A 23,622-nucleotide genomic window follows, 5' to 3' on the forward strand; every position below is an offset into this window, starting at 1 on the left:
AAAGAGTTGGTAACAAAATCTTTACAAAGGTCAATATCCAAAAAAGCAATACTATCCATACTAAATGTATGTGTAAATGATAGGAAGCTAGTCGTGGAGTTAAAAAATGTTACTAAATCATGTGCTATTGCCTCACTTCCTTTTATCAAGATGAAGATATCATCCAAAAACCGCATATAGTAAGCCATCTGGTTGACAAAATACTAATTTTTCTGAATAATCTCCTGTTCCCAGTAGGCCATAACTGAATTAGCAAAGCTGGCACCACATGGTGACCCCACAGCTACACCGACCCTCTGGAGGAAAATAGTGTCATGGAAAGTTAAGAAATTACACGACAGGATGATATTCAACAACTCATCCACCAATGATATTTCCTGTGGGGGTGCACCTCTCTTCCTCAGCATAAAGTTGACCCTCTCAATTCCTTCCTTGTGTGGAATAGAGGAGTACAAATCCTTTACATCCACAGTGAGAAAGTTGAGGTCCTTGTCAAATTTAAGGTCATTAATATGCTGTAGGAATGACCACGAATCTTTGCAGATGTCTGGCTCTTTGACTACATATTTTTTAAGGATGTTGTCCACATATTTTGCACATGGGTATGTGATACTATTCCTAGCATCAACCAAAGGTCTCATTGGTGGATTGTGAATAGACTTGTGGATTTTCGGAATCCCAAATAATTTTGGGATTCTGGGGGCCAACATAGTCAACTAATAAAGAGATGTAACATCAATTTTTTCCTTCTATAAAAATGTTGTTCAAATAAGAACGGATCCTGTTGTAGGCTGAGTTTAATTCATGTTTGAAGAAGTCTCGGTATCTACCAAGACGAAAAGCACTTAACGATGAGTGTTGAAGAAGGCAGGAGTGTGGCACTGAATCGAGAGAGTTGGCGACAGTTAACATGATACTCTGACCGCATGTAGAAAATAAATGGAAAAAAGGGGGCTGATGATGATGATTGTAGCTTCTTCTTAACTAGCAGTTTTTCACCCTTATGAAACTTGTCTTATGCCTATATTATGCATGTTTAAGTTCTGTAGCAATTTTTAACCCTACTCTCTTTTTATGAAAGTTGTTGAAATTATTCATATAAATTTCTAAGAAAAAATACGTCATCTCACCTGAGCTGTCTAGTTCCTATCATCAATTTATGCCCTTATCCTTTTTTTTTGAAAGCTGATACCCACTTACACAGTATGAATTCCTTGAAGCACATACCTACCACATTTTATGCCTCTTTTGATCATGTTAACATCTTCAAGTGTTTTAAAATGCCTTATAGCAGAGGACATGTACTATTTCTCTTCTTTGCTGAAATGCCTGAAGTGTGGCTATACTCTGTGAAAATAGTCTCTAAAACTGCAGTCTTTAAAGTAGATAGTTTCTTAAACCTATCAATAAAGAAAACTAGCAATGCTTGATTTCTTCTGGTGACACCATTTCCTGTGCACAGCAAAACCCCATTGATGTTCTTTCAGGTAGCCTGGTTCTGTGGTTCAGAAGGATGGTGCCCTAACTACAACCCAGTTGGCCAGCCTTTGATTAACTGCCCCAACAATGAAGAAGCCAGTTAGGGAAGAAGAGTAGTAAAGGGTCACGTGCCACTCACCTCTCCCATGGGCTGAGGATAGTAGCATGTACAAGGGGTTTACAAAGCTGTGCATTTTGGGAGAGGAATACAGGGGCATGCCCCACTTTAGTTCCCATAGGGTGAGGAGAGGTGTATGCACTCAGGGTGTACAAGGCTGTGCAACTTCCCCATCTGAGATCACAGAAACCACTGCCAAGTACTTCAGGAAAAGAGGCAGGGCTGCTTAAAGGGAATGTTCCTTGCTGACGTGAGGGGACTTCCTCCAAATTCAACCTTTTGCAAGTCTTCTCCTTGGAACTTCATCACGTTCATGCAGTGAAGTAGGGCTTAGAAAGAGAAAAAGCTCAAGCCACCTCTGACTGCTGTCTAAAAGAAGGCCCGTACCATTTCACCCTTACCCCAGTGAGGGAACAAATGGACTGACTAGCCAAGAAGGAGCTGTTGATCAGCCAGCTAAGGCAAATTTGTCAAAACAAATGCAAAAAAAAGCCCATGCAGCATGGAGCTTCCTCACATGGCTTACTTACCTTTAGATTATGAAATACAGCTGCCCCTGGCTGCCTTTATGCTTTTGTTTTTGCTAAAGTTTGCTCTCCAGATATGTATTCCTTTCCCATAATTTCTGATTTCCAGATGAATTTGGGCATATTTTCTGCACTGAATTAACAATGTCATGTTTTAAACTATTCTTACAATCTTTTGTAGTCCCTTTTCATCCTTTCTGTGATGTTTGCACATAAAGCCTAGATATAAACAATACATTATTACAGATCATTCTGTCCTTCCTTGTTTTTACAACCAAAACATCTATTCCCTTACTAAATTCTAATATCCAAACTACCCTTTCTTTCACAGTTTTCCAATTTCTTTCCACCTATCTCAAGGTCACTACTGCTCCTATTTTATCTACATATCTCAAGCTTCCTACAGATTCATCACATTCCCTCCTTCTTGTACATCACCTCAATATTGCCTTAGCTATCACTGTTTAAAACAAGTAACACCAGCATAGCAAAAATCAGCCATATTCTCGTTCATATACCATACATGTATCTCATAAATATTTACCACCAAAACTGTGAGGGTCTATATTATAACAATGAATGATCAGATGATCGAACATTGTTAAATCGACCCCTAAATGTCAAAAATCCAAAACAGCAAACAACCAGAACAGCAATTTTTTTTCCCAGGGAAAAAAATCGCTGTTCCCAAAAAAAAAAAAAAAAAAAAAAACGCTCAACACTAAATAAAGTGGGGGGGGGCTTCACCCACCACCCCCCCCATGTGGGGAGGCTGCGCCCACCACACCCCCGCTACTTAAATATACCAACTCCGAGATCGCACTACAGTGGAGGAAACGGCACAACCTGGACGGCCGGCCCAGCGATTTCTTTCCCTGGGAAAAAATTTGCTGTTCCGGACGTTCTTTATTTTGCCAGTTCGACATGTAGTGTTCGCTCTAACAGTGTTTGATCATCTGATTGTTCGCTGTTCTAAAGTAGACCCAACTATGATATTGATCTACTGATCAGTCATTTCTCTATGATGGCACAAGCTACTTTATGCTAGTTTGTTAGCTTTCTTTTTTTCCACTTTATATCACTCTCTCAAGTTTTATTTTTTATGTATAAACTAATTACTACCTATATTTATCAAAGCTATTTATTCTTGATTGTTATCAATTTCTTGTATTGTTTGTAATGTATTTTTGTAATGCAGCTTTTCTCCCCAGGCCTCTGCTGCAAAAGGGCCTCTGGCCCATCGGACATCCCTGGTAAACAAATGTAAAATAAAAATAAAAATAAATTATCTGTTTTGTCACACATTACTTGGCATCTCTGTTGTGGCTTTTAAGCTGTTTTTCTTGCTGCTTTTTTAATCTTAGTTTTAGCTCAGTTTAGTTAAGCTCCATGACTGAATTAGCCCTTCTGGGCAAATGTTCATTTTCAGAGGTAAGCCAATAAAAAAATGTCTAGGAGAATACAGAAAAGATACAGATACTTGTATGATTACTAACATATACATAAATATAAAAATTCAAATAGGAATTAAATTACTACTTAATTTATGCTCATGGTATTTGAGTTACTAGCTATACATACTTTGTACTGTTTTTTTTAACTTGCCGCCAGGGTTATAACTGAAAAGGTCCACTAGGAGCATCTCATCTATAAGATAACATGTTGATAAATAAATAACTTAATAAATAAAGGCCCTGTTCTATATATTTGCACCATCACCAAAAAGGCAGAATTTGCCTGCCCCAACTACTACAATGTTATATATAAAGACAGCACAAAGAACCAGCCACAGGATTGTTCCTTCTAGATAGCATCCTAGTAGTGACCATCAGTTCATCTGAGTGGAGTTCATTTACTTGTTATTATTATTATTATTATTATTATTTACTATTAGAATAATATATAGACGTAGCATATGAAATAATGAAGCTTAAAGGTGTCGGTGATCATGACATATATGAGGAAATATTAACTGACCTGGTTGATGGCATCAATGAAGACCACTATTGATTTTCTGGGTTCACTGGTCGGCACAATATTCTTTTCAAGGACATCCTTTAAGATGTCATTGTTCTCTGCATCATCCATCTGCTGCAAGATGTCTGTCTGTACTGTGGATATGAAATTAAGATGCAAACACAGTGAATATAGTTGGTCCTGTTATGTGTTTATGCTGTACTTATGCAGAACAATCTAAACAGGAAAAAAAAAAATTCTTGGCCTTCAATGGTGCTGACAGTCGGCCTAACTATGGAAGTTCTTCCGTCACCCGCCAACCTGCAGAATTTTTTAACACCAGGAATAGGATACACTCTTGGAAATGAGACTTCTATTTTGCCAGGTGACGGCAGTCTCAAAGTGGTATAATCCTTGGCATCCACTATAGACATCTATTATTCTTCCTGTGCACTCTCCCTGGTAGTTCATGAGTACACTGCTGTAGCAAGGCTTACAAAGACAGACCACAATGCTTGCTTCTGCATACCCACTCTGCAAATTGAAGCAAGTATTTGTATGTTAATCCCTGCTACCATACATTCATAGGGTCAAAGGTTCATAGGTACTTACTTGGCTATTGATTTGTGAAGGTCTTTAGAAGTCTAGCCATACATTCTCATGAAGTTTTTAGCCCATATATTTTAAGTACAAATAACCCATAGATGAGCAGAACATTTACATGGTTATCTTTTTGTTTAATCTCTAGTACACAATATATATATTTTATTTACTTGCAGCAGATTGACAAAGGTTTAAAGCTAGTTTACTGTGGAGAAGGCTTGGCATCCCTACCAAGCATTTATTCCCTTTATTTCTGTTGCTGTCTGAGAGGGACAAATACAGTATATTTGTGTAAGGACTTTCCTTACATACAGCCCTTACTACACTGTAGTATTTCTTTTTGTTTCAGTCTGTGGAACAAGGCATGCTTAGTACACAAGACATTTTTATTTAATTGTAGTAGCTTACAAAAGGGTTTAAAGCTTGTGGACTGAGTATTTGACATTTTACCAACTTTCTGGTGATTCAGTGGTGTTTTTCTTGACTGATGGTCTGTGCAGCCAATCAGGGCACTCTTGTTTTGCTTAAAGGAAAACCGCAACCACAGACACAAAAAATAAACACAAACTGCCGAAAGACCAGAGAAAACTCAAAATGGAAAAATAAAAAATGGCCACAAATCACGGAATATAAACAAGCCACTGTCTTTATTCTGATTAAAAACAAATGACTAAGCACTTTTGCCTTGATATATTAGGCTTCATCAGAGTCATATGCAATAAACACAGAACAAAATTAAACATCTTCTAAAAATTCAACCCACCAATCACTTTCTTCTTAATTAATGTCACGTATCCTCCCACTCAAAATTTAAAGTCAACTTCCCATTATATCAAACAAAATAATAAAACCATGCCATAAGGAATGTATTATCTTAAAAAATACATACAAAATATATTTTTTGTGTTAAAAAATACATATCAAAGTACAACAAGCTATAATTTCATATAAAAAATATCATAAAACACACTACAGAGCCCTACAAATCATATGTGTTCCTATATTATTTAACAATAGTTCATGTTAGAATAGTTGTACCTATATTCATTTCCCTACTATAAAAAACACTTTTGCACGGTTTTGCGCACCGGGCAGTGCCGGTTAGCTACGGTTAAAATATTCCCGGCTCCACTAAGTCTCCTCTTCAGTTTTTCCCTTGAAACTAGTCTAACTCTCAACTTAAGCACTCAAAAAGCACTTGCTCAGACCTGATAGCAAGCACTAATATACCCTGACAGTGATTGCCCAGCAGGGCAGGGCTCTTTATTCACTCCTCACCAAACAAGCAACTAAGCAGCTCACCCTACTATTTAAGCATGACTAAAGGGCAACTTCAGGTGCATTCTCCAGTCCAGTTGGTGAATCTGGGTATCCTGAGGCAATGTTACAACTGCCTCATGTATACAGACAACCCTCTCCTCCTACCACAAAACACTAACATATGCGAGAGATACCATTATATAGCCAAACTGGAAGCTAAGCTGTCTCCACCCAAGACTGGAATAGACAGTCAAGAGGAGAAGGTTAACACTTGCACCACAACTCCAGCCAAATACAGACCTACTAAAACAGCACTGGCAAAAAATACACATAAATACACAAAATCATACTCGGAGGCTCTAAATAAAATCCTGCAAAAGTATCAGAGACCTCTAAAGCAGACACCCAAACAACCTACACTTCCTGTCACAAACCAGACAAAACATAAAACACAAAATCAGTGTGCCGCATAATCACATCCCTTAAGGCAAAATAACATACATAGCACACTAGTAATAGGTGACTCTATAGTCAGGCACACTGACGTCCCACTCACTAGGCTGGACAAGCAGAAGGTTACTGTTAGCTGCCTGTCGGGAGCCAGAATCCGCCACATAACACAAGCACTCAGGTCACTCCAGAACAAATACAAATATGACTCTGTCATTGTTCATGTTAGTGTGAATGACCTAAGACGTACCTCCCTGGACTACATGAAAAGAGACATAGAAGAGCTCTCTGATCATATAGCCCAGGCTGGTATGACCCTGGCCCTGAGTAGCATCTTGCCCTCACCAAGAATGATACCTCAGTATAAAGAAAAAATGATCAATTTCAATAACTGACTAAGCTTCCGGTGTCATTCAAAGGGGATCCAGTGTCTGTCAGCTTGGGACGACATGCTCGACAAGCCATTGCTTTGCAAGAGACAGCTTGCACCTGTCACCCCTAGACTTTTAAATACTGGCCAAGGCTCTTGCTGCCCCCATAGTGCCTTTTTTAGGCAAGGCTCAAAAGTCAAACCCACCTCTGTAAACAGCACAATTAACAAAAAACTGAGGGTTATGCTACTCAATGCCAGGAGTTTAAATCTCAAAATGCACGTGCTCGAAGCACTCCTCAGTATGGAGAACATCGACATCTGTGCAGTAAGTGAAACCTGGTTCAAGGTTCCAGAGAGCACCCCAGCACTACCGGGCTACAACTCATGCCACACATTTCGGCCACAGAACACGGACGGAAACACAAAAGGAGGGGGTGTATCCATATTCATCAAGGATACCTACACCTCCAGGTTAGTGGCACAGCATGATACCTCTGAGATCATTCATGTGCAGCTAACATTGGGAAAATCTGCAATGCAAATTGTGGCCTGCAACAGATCACCCTCCATAACCCAGGACAAGAACCAATGAACAACGGACTGGACCAAGACGTTTAATTGCAAGTAACATAAAATATACCACAATCGAAATAAGCGCTTTCGTTTGGTGCCTGCCAAACTTTTTCAAACAATTGATACATCACTTCTTGTAACTTAATTAGTATTTACTCGTGATGTAAGCAATGATGGTTGACTTCAAAAAATATCCAATTTAAAAACTACAACAGTTAAATGAAAAATAAACATAAAAATCAATGATAATAAGCATAAAAATCAATCAGCATATGTCTTATAGTTAACACTTCCATTGTTCAATAAGTATATGTACTATTGCATCAAGCATTTCATAACCACACGGACTCAAAACCTGAAGATCGTAAATATTGTGAAGAAAAAATAAAGTAAAATATTTTATCAACATTTGTACATTTGTACCAGTAACTTTGTAGTTCACCGTTTGCATAACTCAATCAATCCAAGTACCTATATACATCAAATAAAATAAAATAGAATAGAAATATTTGTTGATAATAGTTTTTTATAAAATAGTTGTTTTTAAATGAATAATAATATCAACTTCGTAGGACCACTCTAAAAAGCTTTTGACTCGTCTATTTGTAACATTCGTGTCCATAACATTGTAATTCACCATGCGCGCTACCCTGTCAACTCAATTACCTAAAAATCATCAAATCGTCAAATGAAACAAGATTTTTTTGTTGTGTAAAGTATTTACACTAAACATGAGTGTATATATATATATATATATATATATATATATATATATATATATATATATATATATATGTATGAATATATTGTTGTTTCATAACGCCTATTTTTAAACAACCTAGGCTTCCACATGTTAATTCATTTATTGAAATCATAGGTGAAATGCGCTCACAGTATTTCACAAAATAGCGGTTAATAAAAATAGCGGTTAATAAAAAACTATTGTTATTTATGTTTAAATTTTACATTTTATATACAATATCTTATTATATTTATGTATTTATTTATCTTACACAGTATATTATACATTATATGTGAGTATCTTACAAAATTATTCATAGTACATATACAACGATATAAGCATGCGTCAATGTAATTGACAAGTTGGTAAAAATAATATTTGTTGAATAGCGGATTTAACCATTCACAATATCAATAATTCGTTGAAGGAAATGTGTACTGTTAATACGAGTATTTTAGTTTTCCGTTTCTTTTTAAAGAATAGTACAGTAGAATAATATATGAGTAAGGTTGAAAAAGCCAATCTATATATATATATATATATATATATATATATATATATATATATATATATATACACATTAGATTTAATTTTAAATTTCATTTATGTATTTTACATATGCTCACTTTACGTAATACTGTATTTTTATTAACCGCTATTTTGTGACATACTGTGAGCGCATTTCACCTATGATTTCAATAAATGAATTAACATGTGGAAGCCTAGGTTGTTTAAAAATAGGCGTTATGAAACAACAATATATTCATACATATATATATATATATATATATATATATATATATATATATATATATACACTCATGTTTAGTGTAAGTACTTTACACAACAAAAAATCTTGTTGTTTCATTTGATGATTTGATGATTTTTAGGTAATTGAGTTGACAGGGTAGCGCGCACGGTGAATTACAATGTTATGGACACGAATGTTACAAATAGACGAGTCAAAAGCTTTTTAGAGTGGTCTTACGAAGTTGATATTATTATTCATTTAAAAACAACTATTTTATAAAAAACTATTATCAACAAATATTTCTATTCTATTTTATTTTATTTGATGTATATAGGTACTTGGACTGATTGAGTTATGCAAACGGTGAACGACAAAGTTACTAGTACAAATGTTGTACAAATGTTGATCAAATATTTTACTTTATTTTTTCTTCACAATATTCATGATCTTCAGGTTTTGAGTCTGTGTGGTTATGAAATGCTTGGTGCAATAGTACATATACTTATTGAACAATGGCAGTGTTAACTACAAGACATGTGCTGATTGATTTTTATGCTTATTATCATTGATTTTTATGTTTATTTTTCATTTAACTGTTGTAGTTTTTAAAATGGATATTTTTTGAAGTCAACCATCATTGCTTACATCATGAGTAAATACTATTTAAGTTACAGGAAGTGATGTATCAATTGTTTGAAAAAGTTTGGCAGGCGCCAAACGAAAGCACTTATTTGGATTGTGGTGTATTTTACGTTACTTGCAATTAAACTTCTTGGTCCAGTCCATTGTTCGTTGGTTCTTGGATTGTTTGTTTGCCGCTCTTATTGTCTTGGTTTTTCTTGGGGCGCGGACATGGCTGAGACGGAGATTGCAACAGCACAGGACAGTATTCTTGGTAACTTAACGCAACTAATTGAAAGACTAACGGATAGAATTGACTGCTTGGAACAACGCGGTTTATCACAGGACTCTAACCTTTCTCTTCATGCAAATCCATTTGTGGATATTAACGGAATTGGTTCAGGTGAACCGGATAGAAGGCGTTTTTCTTCTGGGAGTCAATTTGATGCCACAGAAGGTGAACAACCATCGACTTCAAGAGAGCCTAATACAACAAGGAATAATGAAATATCTTCCTGGTTAAGCAACAATTATGTTTTTTTACCGACAACAAACATTGTTACAGGTACGTCAAAAAAATTTAATGACAAATTATCTGAGTTGGATTATATTCTTCTAAAAGTTAAGAAATTACAGATAGATAACAACTACTTCCAAGAATGTTTAAAAAGGAAAATTGTTCCCAAGGGTTTACGTGTGTGGAGATTTCCTACGGGACTTATAGCTAACTCACCTTTACATATGGACTTAATCAAACTATTTGACAAGTTCGGGTTTGATTATATGAATTTGGTTATTGGTGACAACAAAAAGACTATTGTTTCACTGTCAAAAAAGGCAGAAGAATTGAACATGTTAGTGCAAAATGATTCTGCATTTTCTGGTAATGATTATGACTATCAGCGTATTTTTAAATCAATTGATGAGAAAATGAAATTAATAAAGGACAGAAAATTTAAAAAGTTAAATTGAGACCTTAATTCATACGGGCAAGGTATGGCTTAACCCCACCCCCAATTTCACAACAATGGGGATCTAAAATGTCGGTCTATGACAGTGGAAATGTCAACAACAGTAACTTGTCTACTATAGGAGAAGAAAGTGACTTGGAAGACAACACTTTTTTAGAGTTATACCAATTTCCACCATTACGGAGATCCGAAAGATTAATACAGCGTCAGCAGTCATTTCAACTGCAAGGTCAGACAAGGAACTGGGGGCCGCAAAATCAAGCCCAGTATCGGGGAATTTCCACCAGAGGGAGAAACAAACAATACAGAGGCCAATGGAGGGGTCGTTAGTAAATGAAAGTATTATCAAGAGGCCCACTAAGTATACTAGTACCACAGGAGACTTTACTGTTTACAACTATTCTGATTTTACCTTTGATGACTGCATTTGTGATTTACTTTCACGTGGAGAAACTTTTGTTCCTAGTAAAAAGATGAATGTAGTACATTCCATCATTGACTTGAAAATATTTGTTAGAAAGTTGAATTTAGGTTTTACTGAACAGATAACGAAACCTCTTTATGTTTCAAGTTCTTTCAATCCGCCTTTGCATCCTACATTGGAAGTATTTGAAAAATTATGTGAGTTGGATTTTCGCAACCTGGACACATTTAATTTCAAGAACAAATCATATAACTTGACAAAAAATGAACTAAATACATTAAATATGATTATGGACACAGGAAATATTAGATTTATAAAGCCTGACAAGGGAGGTGGCATGACTATATTTAACATTCATGATTACAATAAAGCATTAGAAAATATTTTAAACAGTAATACATATGCACTGAGTTCAATTAATGAACTAAATGGTGCATATAAACGTATCAGAGGAATTATTTACGATCTATTTATTGAAGGTAATATAGACATTGACGCATTTAATTACATGAATGTGTCTTATCCTAGGACACCAACTATGTTTGGAGTCCCCAAAATTCATAAGGATTTACAAAAACCTCCTTTCAGGCTGATTGTAGATGCACAGGGGTCCATAACTTACCCAATAGCAAAATTCATAGATACCAACTTAAAAACTTAAAAAATACATGTTGAAAGACTCATGGGATTTTCTGTCTATTATAGGGTCTATTGATTATAGTGAAAATGACATTTTGGTTACAACTGACGTTAAAGACTTGTATTCCGTTATTCCACACGAGATCGGAATGGAGTGGTTTAATTTATTCTTGTACGACAAGGGCTTAACCCAAGGAAGAATTAATTTATTTGATCAACTGTTAGATATTTGTTTAAGAAGCAACTTTATAATTTTTAGCAAAAACACTTACTTACAAATTGAAGGAGTAGCAATGGGGTCCCCATACGGGGGCCTTTATGCCAACATAGTAATGCACATGTGGGAGAAGAAATATATTTTGCATCACTATATTTTCAGTATTGTAAGACCTATTTACGCTTTTTAGATGACATATTTATTTTGTGGTGTGGAAGTGTAGTATGTATAAACTCAACAACAACTTTTCTAAAATTTACAGCAGTTATGCATTTTACCTCTATAGCTTACTTGGACGTGTTATTGGAAAAGGATACTATAAAAAAAGAATTTACATCCAAAATATATCGAAAAGCAACCTATAGTAACAGTTTGTTGCATTTTAACAGTTGTCACCCTTTTTCCCAAAAAAGAGCGGTGTTGAAAGGTCAATTTCTTAGGGCCTCTAGAATGGTCAGCAATAGAGAAGACTTTATAAAAGAATGTTTGAACTTAAGTGAAATGTTCAGGAACAGAGGCTATCCAGATCAATTGATAAGCAGTATTATGTATGAAGTTGTAACTAAACGTGACAATTTATATTATATTCCTCTAATTAAAAATGCCACCCCTGTATTATCTAATGAAATAATGGCGAAAAGTACAGTGGACACAGACGATAGAAACATTGTGCCAACATCTACCAACAATAATGAAAAAATAGTAATTACAGTAGATGCTAAAGGTTTTACCAAAAGTTTTATTACAACTTACAATTCTGATAGTGAGGCTATAAATAATATTATAAAGAAAAATTGGTTGCTTATTCAAGCAGATAGATCATTACATGGCTATTTTGATGTAACGCCACCAACAGTATACAAAAAAGGTATGAATTTGAAAAATTGTTTAGAACAAAAATTAAAAAGAGGTTATGGCAGGACTTTTAGATGTGGTAGGTGTAAGTATTGCTCTTATGTGTTTGAAACCAATGAAGTTTTGATTAATGGTATTAAAATTCATTTGAAAGAAAAGGCTTGTTGCAACAGCGAAAAGGTCGTATATTGTGCCTTATGTTGCAATTGCACTACATTTTACGTAGGAAAAACGGAAAGGAAATTTAAAGAACGAATTGGCGAACACATCAGAGCTATACGTGACCACAATGAATTAAATGCTTTAGCAAAGCATGTTAATACAGAAACTTCTCACAAGTTTAAATTTGTAGTCCTTGATGTTCAAAAAATTGATATCAGGGGGTGCATGGCAACTAAAACTTGAAAAACTTGAACTGGAATGACAACTTAAATTGAATGTACATAATTGGCCAGACTTGAACAATTCCACATCGATTGCTAGTATACTTAAGTTGAAATCACTCACGAGATAGTAATAGTAGAACAAATATTGTTGTGATTATTTGATTAAGTAAACCAACACAATTCTCAACACACCACGCATGTATGTTTCAACACTTACATTTTTATATATTTTTCATATTCAATTTTATATAATATAAACACGAATTATTGTAAAATGATACTTTTTTAAACATATTTATATTAATCACAATTTATTTATATATAAATATAAATTATTGTAAAAGGATATCTATTTAAATATATGTATATTAATTACAACCTATTTATTATTATCTACTTACTATTGTTATTTATGTTTAAATTTTACATTTTATATACAATATCTTATTATATTTATGTATTTATTTATCTTACACAGTGTATTATACATTATATGTGAGTATCTTACAAAATTATTCGTAGTACATATACAACGATATAAGTATGTGTCAATGTAATTGACAAGTTGGTAAAAATAATATTTGTTGAATAGCGGATTTAACCATTCACAATATCAATAATTCGTTGAAGGAAATGTGTACTGTTAATACGAGTATTTTAGTTTTCCATTTCTTTTTAAAGACTAGTACAGTAGAATAATATATGAGTGAGGTTGAAAAAGCCAATCAATATATATATATATATATATATATATATACACGTTAGATTTAATTTTAAATTTCATTTATGTATTTTACATACGCTCACTTTACGTAATACTGTATTTTTATTAACAGCTATTTTTATTAACCGCTATTTTGTGACATACTGTGAGCGCATTTCACCTCTGATTTCAATAAATGAATTAACATGTGGAAGCTTAGGTTGTTTAAAAATAGGCGTTATGAAACAACAATATATTCATACATATATATACACTCATGTTTAGTGTAAGTACTTTACACAACAAAAAATCTTGTTGTTCCATTTGATGATTTGATGATTTTTAGGTAATTGAGTTGACAGGGTAGCGCGCACGGTGAATTACAATGTTATGGACACGAATGTTACAAATAGACGAGTCAAAAGCTTTTTAGAGTGGTCCTACGAAGTTGATATTATTATTCATTTAAAAACAACTATTTTATAAAAAACTATTATCAACAAATATTTCTATTCTATTTTATTTTATTTGATGTATATAGGTACTTGGATTGATTGAGTTATGCAAATGGTGAACTACAAAGTTACTGGTACAAATGTTGTACAAATGTTGATCAAATATTTTACTTTATTTTTTCTTCACAATATTTACGATCTTCAGGTTTTGAGTCCGTGTGGTTATGAAATGCTTGGCGCAATAGTACATATACTTATTGAACAATGGAAGTGTTAACTACAAGACATGTGCTGATTGATTGATTTTTATGCTTATTATCATTGATTTTTATGTTTATTTTTCATTTAACTGTTGTAGTTTTTAAATTGGATATTTTTTGAAGTCAACCATCATTGCTTACATCACGAGTAAATACTATTTAAGTTACAGGAAGTGATGTATCAATTGTTTGAAAAAGTTTGGCAGGCACCAAACGAAAGCGCTTATTTCAATTGTGGTGTATTTTACGTTACTTGCAATTAAACTTCTTGATCCAGTCCGTTGTTCGTTGGTTCTTGGATTGTTTGTTTACTGCTCTTATTGTCTCCATAACCCAGGACCACCACTCCACCTTTCTGGTGACATTGGAAAACATGAAGGTCCTACCAAACACCCTGATATTGGGTGATTTCAATTACCCTACCATTCACTGGGAAAACTACTGGAGTACAAATTCCCAGGCCCAGCACTTCCTGGAATTCATCAACTGAAATGCCCTGGATCAGCTGGTAAACTCCTCTACAAGAGGTGAAAACATATTGGACCTGGTCATCACCAACATGGGCGACAGGTGTTCCACACCAGAGGTCAACCCGTCACTGGTTAGATCATACCATAAACTAATCACTCTGGATGTCCACACCCCACCACCACCCCCAACTAAAGAAACCACAGTAAAAAACTTTTCTAAAGCAAACTTCACCTTACTTAAGACAGAGGTGGTAAGTTTCATAGCCCTCACGCTAAAGGATAACGCTGCCCAAGATGCAGAAACCTTTACAAATGCACTCTATGAGCACCTACAAGGATGCATGGATCATGCCAACCCTAGCAAAACCAAGACTCACTCCTCTAAGAGAAGGAAATCAGTTTGGTGGACCCCTGCAGTAAACAGGCTATACAACAGAAGGAGAAACTAGTTCAGAAAAAAAGCAAATCCCAAGAAGGAAAGACATCCCTGATCAGTATCAGTAAGAAACTGAGGTCCCTCATGAAATCATCCAAGGCTAACTTTGAAATAAAAATAGCCAAGGATTCAAAAGATAACCACAAAGCCTTCTTTAGCTATGTTAAGAATCTAAGTGGCAACTTGCAGATATGCATTGAACTAGTGCAAAACAGCACAAAATATACTGAACCTACTGATATTGCCAACATCCTGGCAGATAGATTCAGTGCAAACTTCACCCCCCTCTCACCTCCAAAAGGACCACAATAATACCGGAAAAGTGTAGTGTCCCAAAAATCACAGACGCACAGCTGAAAATAGCCCTTTCAAAAGCCAAAAACACAGTGTTAATGGGACCAGATGGTGTCCCAGGCTGCGCCTTGCAGGACAGTATTCTTGGTAACTTAACGCAACTAATTGAAAGACTAATGGATAGAATTGACTGCTTGGAACAACGCGGTTTATCACAGGACTCTAACCTTTCTCTTCATGCAAATCCATTTGTGGATATTAACGGAATTGGTTCAGGTGAACCGGATAGAAGGCGTTTTTCTTCTGGGAGTCAATTTGATGCCACAGAAGGTGAACAACCATCGACTTCAAGAGAGCCTAATACAACAAGGAATAATGAAATATCTTCCTGGTTAAGCAACAATTATGTTTTTTTACCGACAACAAACATTGTTACAGGTACGTCAAAAAATTTAATGACAAATTATCTGAGTTGGATTATATTCTTCTAAAAGTTAAGAAATTACAGATAGATAACAACTACTTCCAAGAATGTTTAAAAAGGAAAATTGTTCCCAAGGGTTTACGTGTGTGGAGATTTCCTACGGGACTTATAGCTAACTCACCTTTACATATGGACTTAATCAAACTATTTGACAAGTTCGGGTTTGATTATATGAATTTGGTTATTGGTGACAACAAAAAGACTATTGTTTCACTGTCAAAAAAGGCAGAAGAATTGAACATGTTAGTGCAAAATGATTCTGCATTTTCTGGTAATGATTATGACTATCAGCGTATTTTTAAATCAATTGATGAGAAAATGAAATTAATAAAGGACAGAAAATTTAAAAAGTTAGATTGAGACCTTAATTCATACGGGCAAGGTATGGCTTAACCCCACCCCCAATTTCACAACAATGGGGATCTAAAATGTCGGTCTATGACAGTGGAAATGTCAACAACAGTAACTTGTCTACTATAGGAGAAGAAAGTGACTTGGAAGACAACACTTTTTTAGAGTTATACCAATTTCCACCATTACGGAGATCCGAAAGATTAATACAGCGTCAGCAGTCATTTCAACTGCAAGGTCAGACAAGGAACTGGGGGCGCAAAATCAAGCCCAGTATCGGGGAATTTCCACCAGAGGGAGAAACAAACAATACAGAGGCCAATGGAGGGGTCGTTAGTAAATGAAAGTATTATCAAGAGGCCCACTAAGTATACTAGTACCACAGGAGACTTTACTGTTTACAACTATTCTGATTTTACCTTTGATGACTGCATTTGTGATTTACTTTCACGTGGAGAAACTTTTGTTCCTAGTAAAAAGATGAATGTAGTACATTCCATCATTGACTTGAAAATATTTGTTAGAAAGTTGAATTTAGGTTTTACTGAACAGATAACGAAACCTCTTTATGTTTCAAGTTCTTTCAATCTGCCTTTGCATCCTACATTGGAAGTATTTGAAAAATTATGTGAGTTGGATTTTCGCAACCTGGACACATTTAATTTCAAGAACAAATCATATAACTTGACAAAAAATGAACTAAATACATTAAATATGATTATGGACACAGGAAATATTAGATTTATAAAGCCTGACAAGGGAGGTGGCATGACTATATTTAACATTCATGATTACAATAAAGCATTAGAAAATATTTTAAACAGTAATACATATGCACTGAGTTCAATTAATGAACTAAATGGTGCATATAAACGTATCAGAGGAATTATTTACGATCTATTTATTGAAGGTAATATAGACATTGACGCATTTAATTACATGAATGTGTCTTATCCTAGGACACCAACTATGTTTGTAGTCCCCAAAATTCATAAGGATTTACAAAAACCTCCTTTCAGGCCGATTGTAGATGCACAGGGGTCCATAACTTACCCAATAGCAAAATTCATAGATATCAAATTAAAAACTTAAAAAATACATGTTGAAAGACTCATGGGATTTTCTGTCTATTATAGGGTCTATTGATTATAGTGAAAATGACATTTTGGTTACAACTGACGTTAAAGACTTGTATTCCATTATTCCACACGAGATCGGAATGGAGTGGTTTAATTTATTCTTGTACGACAAGGGCTTAACCCAAGGAAGAATTAATTTATTTGATCAACTGTTAGATATTTGTTTAAGAAACAACTTTATAATTTTTAACAAAAACACTTACTTACAAATTGAAGGAGTAGCAATGGGGTCCCCATACGGGGGCCTTTATGCCAACATAGTAATGCACATGTGGGAGAAGAAATATATTTTGCATCACTATATTTTCAGTATTGTAAGACCTATTTACGCTTTTTAGATGACATATTTATTTTGTGGTGTGGAAGTGTAGTATGTATAAACTCAACAACAACTTTTCTAAAATTTACAGCAGTTATGCATTTTACCTCTATAGCTTACTTGGACGTGTTATTGGAAAAGGATACTATAAAAAAAAAATTTACATCCAAAATATATCGAAAAGCAACCTATAGTAACAGTTTGTTGCATTTTAACAGTTGTCACCCTTTTTCCCAAAAAAGAGCGGTGTTGAAAGGTCAATTTCTTAGGGCCTCTAGTGGTGTGGAAGTGTAGACTTTATAAAAGAATGTTTAAACTTAAGTGAAATGTTCAGGAACAGAGGCTATCCAGATCAATTGATAAGCAGTATTATTTATGAAGATGTAACTAAACGTGACAATTTATATTATATTCCTCTAATTAAAAACGCCACCCCTGTATTATCTAATGAAATAATGGCGAAAAGTACAGTGGACACAGACGATAGAAACATTGTGCCAACATCTACCAACAATAATGAAAAAATAGTAATTACAGTAGATGCTAAAGGTTTTACCAAAAGTTTTATTACAACTTACAATTCTGATAGTGAGGCTATAAATAATATTATAAAGAAAAATTGGTTGCTTATTCAAGCAGATAGATCATTACATGGCTATTTTGATGTAACGCCACCAACAGTATACAAAAAAGGTATGAATTTGAAAAATTGTTTAGAACAAAAATTAAAAAGAGGTTATGGCAGGACTTTTAGATGTGGTAGGTGTAAGTATTGCTCTTATGTGTTTGAAACCAATGAAGTTTTGATTAATGGTATTAAAATTCATTTGAAAGAAAAGGCTTGTTGCAACAGCGAAAAGGTCGTATAGTGTGCCTTATGTTGCAATTGCACTACATTTTACGTAGGAAAAACGGAAAGGAAATTTAAAGAACGAATTGGCGAACACATCAGAGCTATACGTGACCACAATGAATTAAATGCTTTAGCAAAGCATGTTAATACAGAAACTTCTCACAAGTTTAAATTTGTAGTCCTTGATGTTCAAAAAATTGATATCAGGGGGTGCATGGCAACTAAAACTTGAAAAACTTGAACTGGAATGGCAACTTAAATTGAATGTACATAATTGGCCAGACTTGAACAATTCCACATCGATTGCTAGTATACTTAAGTTGAAATCACTCACGAGATAGTAATAGTAGAACAAATATTGTTGTGATTATTTGATTAAGTAAACCAACACAATTCTCAACACACCACGCATGTATGTTTCAACACTTACATTTTTATATATTTTTCATATTCAATTTTATATAATATAAACACAAATTATTGTAAAATGATACTTTTTTAAACATATTTATATTAATCACAATTTATTTATATATAAATATAAATTATTGTAAAAGGATATCTATTTAAATATATGTATATTAATTACAACCTATTTATTATTATCTACTTACTATTGTTATTTATGTTTAAATTTTACATTTTATATACAATATCTTATTATATTTATGTATTTATTTATCTTACACAGTGTATTATACATTATATGTGAGTATCTTACAAAATTATTCGTAGTACATATACAACGATATAAGTATGCGTCAATGTAATTGACAAGTTGGTAAAAATAATATTTGTTGAATAGCGGATTTAACCATTCACAATATCAATAATTCGTTGAAGGAAATGTGTACTGTTAATACGAGTATTTTAGTTTTCCATTTCTTTTTAAAGACTAGTACAGTAGAATAATATATGAGTGAGGTTGAAAAAGCCAATCAATATATATATATATATATATATATATATATATATATATATATATATATATATACACGTTAGATTTAATTTTAAATTTCATTTATGTATTTTACATACGCTCACTTTACGTAATACTGTATTTTTATTAACAGCTATTTTTATTAACCGCTATTTTGTGACATACTGTGAGCGCATTTCACCTCTGATTTCAATAAATGAATTAACATGTGGAAGCTTAGGTTGTTTAAAAATAGGCGTTATGAAACAACAATATATTCATACATATATATACACTCATGTTTAGTGTAAGTACTTTACACAACAAAAAATCTTGTTGTTCCATTTGATGATTTGATGATTTTTAGGTAATTGAGTTGACAGGGTAGCGCGCACGGTGAATTACAATGTTATGGACACGAATGTTACAAATAGACGAGTCAAAAGCTTTTTAGAGTGGTCCTACGAAGTTGATATTATTATTCATTTAAAAACAACTATTTTATAAAAAACTATTATCAACAAATATTTCTATTCTATTTTATTTTATTTGATGTATATAGGTACTTGGATTGATTGAGTTATGCAAATGGTGAACTACAAAGTTACTGGTACAAATGTTGTACAAATGTTGATCAAATATTTTACTTTATTTTTTCTTCACAATATTTACGATCTTCAGGTTTTGAGTCCGTGTGGTTATGAAATGCTTGGCGCAATAGTACATATACTTATTGAACAATGGAAGTGTTAACTACAAGACATGTGCTGATTGATTGATTTTTATGCTTATTATCATTGATTTTTATGTTTATTTTTCATTTAACTGTTGTAGTTTTTAAATTGGATATTTTTTGAAGTCAACCATCATTGCTTACATCACGAGTAAATACTATTTAAGTTACAGGAAGTGATGTATCAATTGTTTGAAAAAGTTTGGCAGGCACCAAACGAAAGCGCTTATTTCAATTGTGGTGTATTTTACGTTACTTGCAATTAAACTTCTTGATCCAGTCCGTTGTTCGTTGGTTCTTGGATTGTTTGTTTACTGCTCTTATTGTCTCCATAACCCAGGACCACCACTCCACCTTTCTGGTGACACTGGAAAACATGAAGGTCCTACCAAACACCCTGATATTGGGTGATTTCAATTACCCTACCATTCACTGGGAAAACTACTGGAGTACAAATTCCCAGGCCCAGCACTTCCTGGAATTCATCAACTGAAATGCCCTGGATCAGCTGGTAAACTCCTCTACAAGAGGTGAAAACATATTGGACCTGGTCATCACCAACATGGGCGACAGGTGTTCCACACCAGAGGTCAACCCGTCACTGGTTAGATCATACCATAAACTAATCACTCTGGATGTCCACACCCCACCACCACCCCCAACTAAAGAAACCACAGTAAAAAACTTTTCTAAAGCAAACTTCACCTTACTTAAGACAGAGGTGGTAAGTTTCATAGCCCTCACGCTAAAGGATAACGCTGCCCAAGATGCAGAAACCTTTACAAATGCACTCTATGAGTACCTACAAGGATGCATGGATCATGCCAACCCTAGCAAAACCAAGACTCACTCCTCTAAGAGAAGGAAATCAGTTTGGTGGACCCCTGCAGTAAACAGGCTATACAACAGAAGGAGAAACTAGTTCAGAAAAAAAGCAAATCCCAAGAAGGAAAGACATCCCTGATCAGTATCAGTAAGAAACTGAGGTCCCTCATGAAATCATCCAAGGCTAACGTTGAAATAAAAATAGCCAAGGATTCAAAAGATAACCACAAAGCCTTCTTTAGCTATGTTAAGAATCTAAGTGGCAACTTGCAGATATGCATTGAACTAGTGCAAAACAGCACAAAATATACTGAACCTACTGATATTGCCAACATCCTGGCAGATAGATTCAGTGCAAACTTCACCCCCCTCTCACCTCCAAAAGGACCACAATAATACCGGAAAAGTGTAGTGTCCCAAAAATCACAGACGCACAGGTGAAAATAGCCCTTTCAAAAGCCAAAAACACAGTGTTAATGGGACCAGATGGTGTCCCAGGCTGCGCTTTGCATGAACTACAGAACAAACTAACCCCACACCTAAACACGCTGTTCGACGTCAGCCTCTCCACAGGCTATGTGCCAATAGAATGGTGCAAAGCAACGGTTATTCCTCTCCACAAAGGAGGGGCCACAACTGACCTTGCTAACTATTGCCCCATAAGCCTGACTAGCCTGGTCTGCAAGGCTATGGAGCGCATCATCATGGAACTCATTAACAAAGACATTGGGAACCTCCAAACACTTGACCCGACCCAGTTCGGCTTTGTTAAGGGCAGATCATGCCTACTAAACCTGGTTGACTTCTTCGAGACAGTCACCAAGGCCATAGATGAGGGAAAAGTGGTTCACACAGCCTACCTTGACCTCGCCAAGGCTTTCAACACCATTCCCCACTCAGGTATTACAAAAAAACTCACCAGCCTTAACATAAATCCCAATGTCATGAGATGGGTTGCCAACTGGCTTACAGACAGAACTCACACGGTAGGAATAGCAGGCTCCTGGTCCGACTCTAAACCAGTCACAAGTGGTGTCCCGCAAGGCTCAGTCCTGGGACACCTACTGTTTGGCATATACTTCTCAGAGGTACAGGCAAACGCAGGAGGACTATGGCTGGCCAAGTTCGCCAATGACTGCAAACTGGGAGCTATAATTGACTCTCCGGCTGGCACGGACATCCTCCAAAAGGGCCTTACTGAGATGGACACCTGGTGTCAAAGTCATGGCCTCAAGCTAAATGCCAAAAAATGCATAGTCATCCCGTTTGGGAAAAACAAAACACCCACGAATTACCACACAGGTGGCAGACCCCTTAATACAGAAGAGGTAATAAAAGATCTGGGGACCCAGGTAGATAGTAATATCTCCTTTGACAACCATATTCCCAAAGTAGTTAAGAATTCCTTCTATGTGGCCCATCTAATTACTAAAGGGTTTGTATCTAGAAATAAAGAGATTATAGTGTCCCTCTACTCGTCACTCATTAGACCCATCATAGAGTACAATGTCCCATTTGGGATGTACCTCACAAGACACTTCCAACAGCTGGAAAGATCACAAAAGTACCTCACCAAGAGGATTACTGGTCTCAAACATATGTCCTATGCAGCCCGACTGAAAAAACTCTGGCTGTACTCAGTGGCATATCGCTTACTCAAAGGTGATCTCTGCCTGACTTACAAAGCCATGTCCAACTGGGAATTGATGGACATGCTCCACCTAAAGAAATCCAAGTCACTGCGAGCCACGTGCTCTAGTGAGCTAAACCTCACCACAACAATAAATAGAACATGCTGGAGGGATAGATTCCTGTCACAGAGACTCCCCATGCTTTGGAACAAAATTCCAAATTACATCAGGCAGAGCCCCTCACTAACACTCTTTAAGACAAACCTTGATGAGTGCATGGGTAACAGAAAATACACCCCTGGGACCACTTCATTGGCTCTGCTTGACAGAGGATCAGTTAATTAATCAATGGGGCGGCAAAAGCCAACACACTCTGGCTAGGATTATAAATGCCCTCGGGCAGATAGCCTAGTACCTACCTATGAACCTATGAACTATCTTTGCCCTTTGTTTTAAGATCGGGGCCAAAAACAAATTGTCATTAAGACCTGGGGGGGGGGGTTGTGGAATTCAGTCGAAGCTGCCATTTGGTCTCTCTTGCTTCGACCTCTAATTTACCATCACCACCTCTGTCCCAGGTAAAACAAGGTCAATCACAAAAAAGATGAATCTCTTAAAGTTGCTACATTTGGTGCTGTGTAGGTATAAAGCATTGTGCACATCTTTGCTTTTAATGGCCCTAAGATGTTCAAATATCCTGTCCCTGAGTCTACAGACAGTTTTGCCAACATAAAATCCTGGACATGATGCACATGCTGCCAAATATACCACCATAGATGTATTATAATTGCATCTTCCAGGACAA

The 23,622-nt window shown here is 35.3% G+C and overlaps 1 protein-coding gene across 1 annotated transcript in view; it reads right to left on the reverse strand.

The window, feature by feature from the left end:
- The window catches only part of LOC122800280 (uncharacterized protein K02A2.6-like), a 247,206-nt gene that overhangs the window by 36,936 nt on the left and 186,648 nt on the right, over positions 1 to 23,622 (reverse strand). Inside the window, exon 5 of the mRNA XM_044069768.1 lies at positions 4,102 to 4,235. Within this exon, the coding sequence (XP_043925703.1) occupies positions 4,102 to 4,235 (134 nt within the window). The remainder of the gene's footprint in view (positions 1 to 4,101; positions 4,236 to 23,622) is intronic.

The sequence above is a fragment of the Protopterus annectens genome, chromosome 4.part0, assembly GCF_019279795.1.
Source record: "Protopterus annectens isolate FY-2018-M chromosome 4.part0, PAN1.0, whole genome shotgun sequence".
NCBI classification, from domain to species: domain Eukaryota; kingdom Metazoa; phylum Chordata; order Ceratodontiformes; family Protopteridae; genus Protopterus; species Protopterus annectens.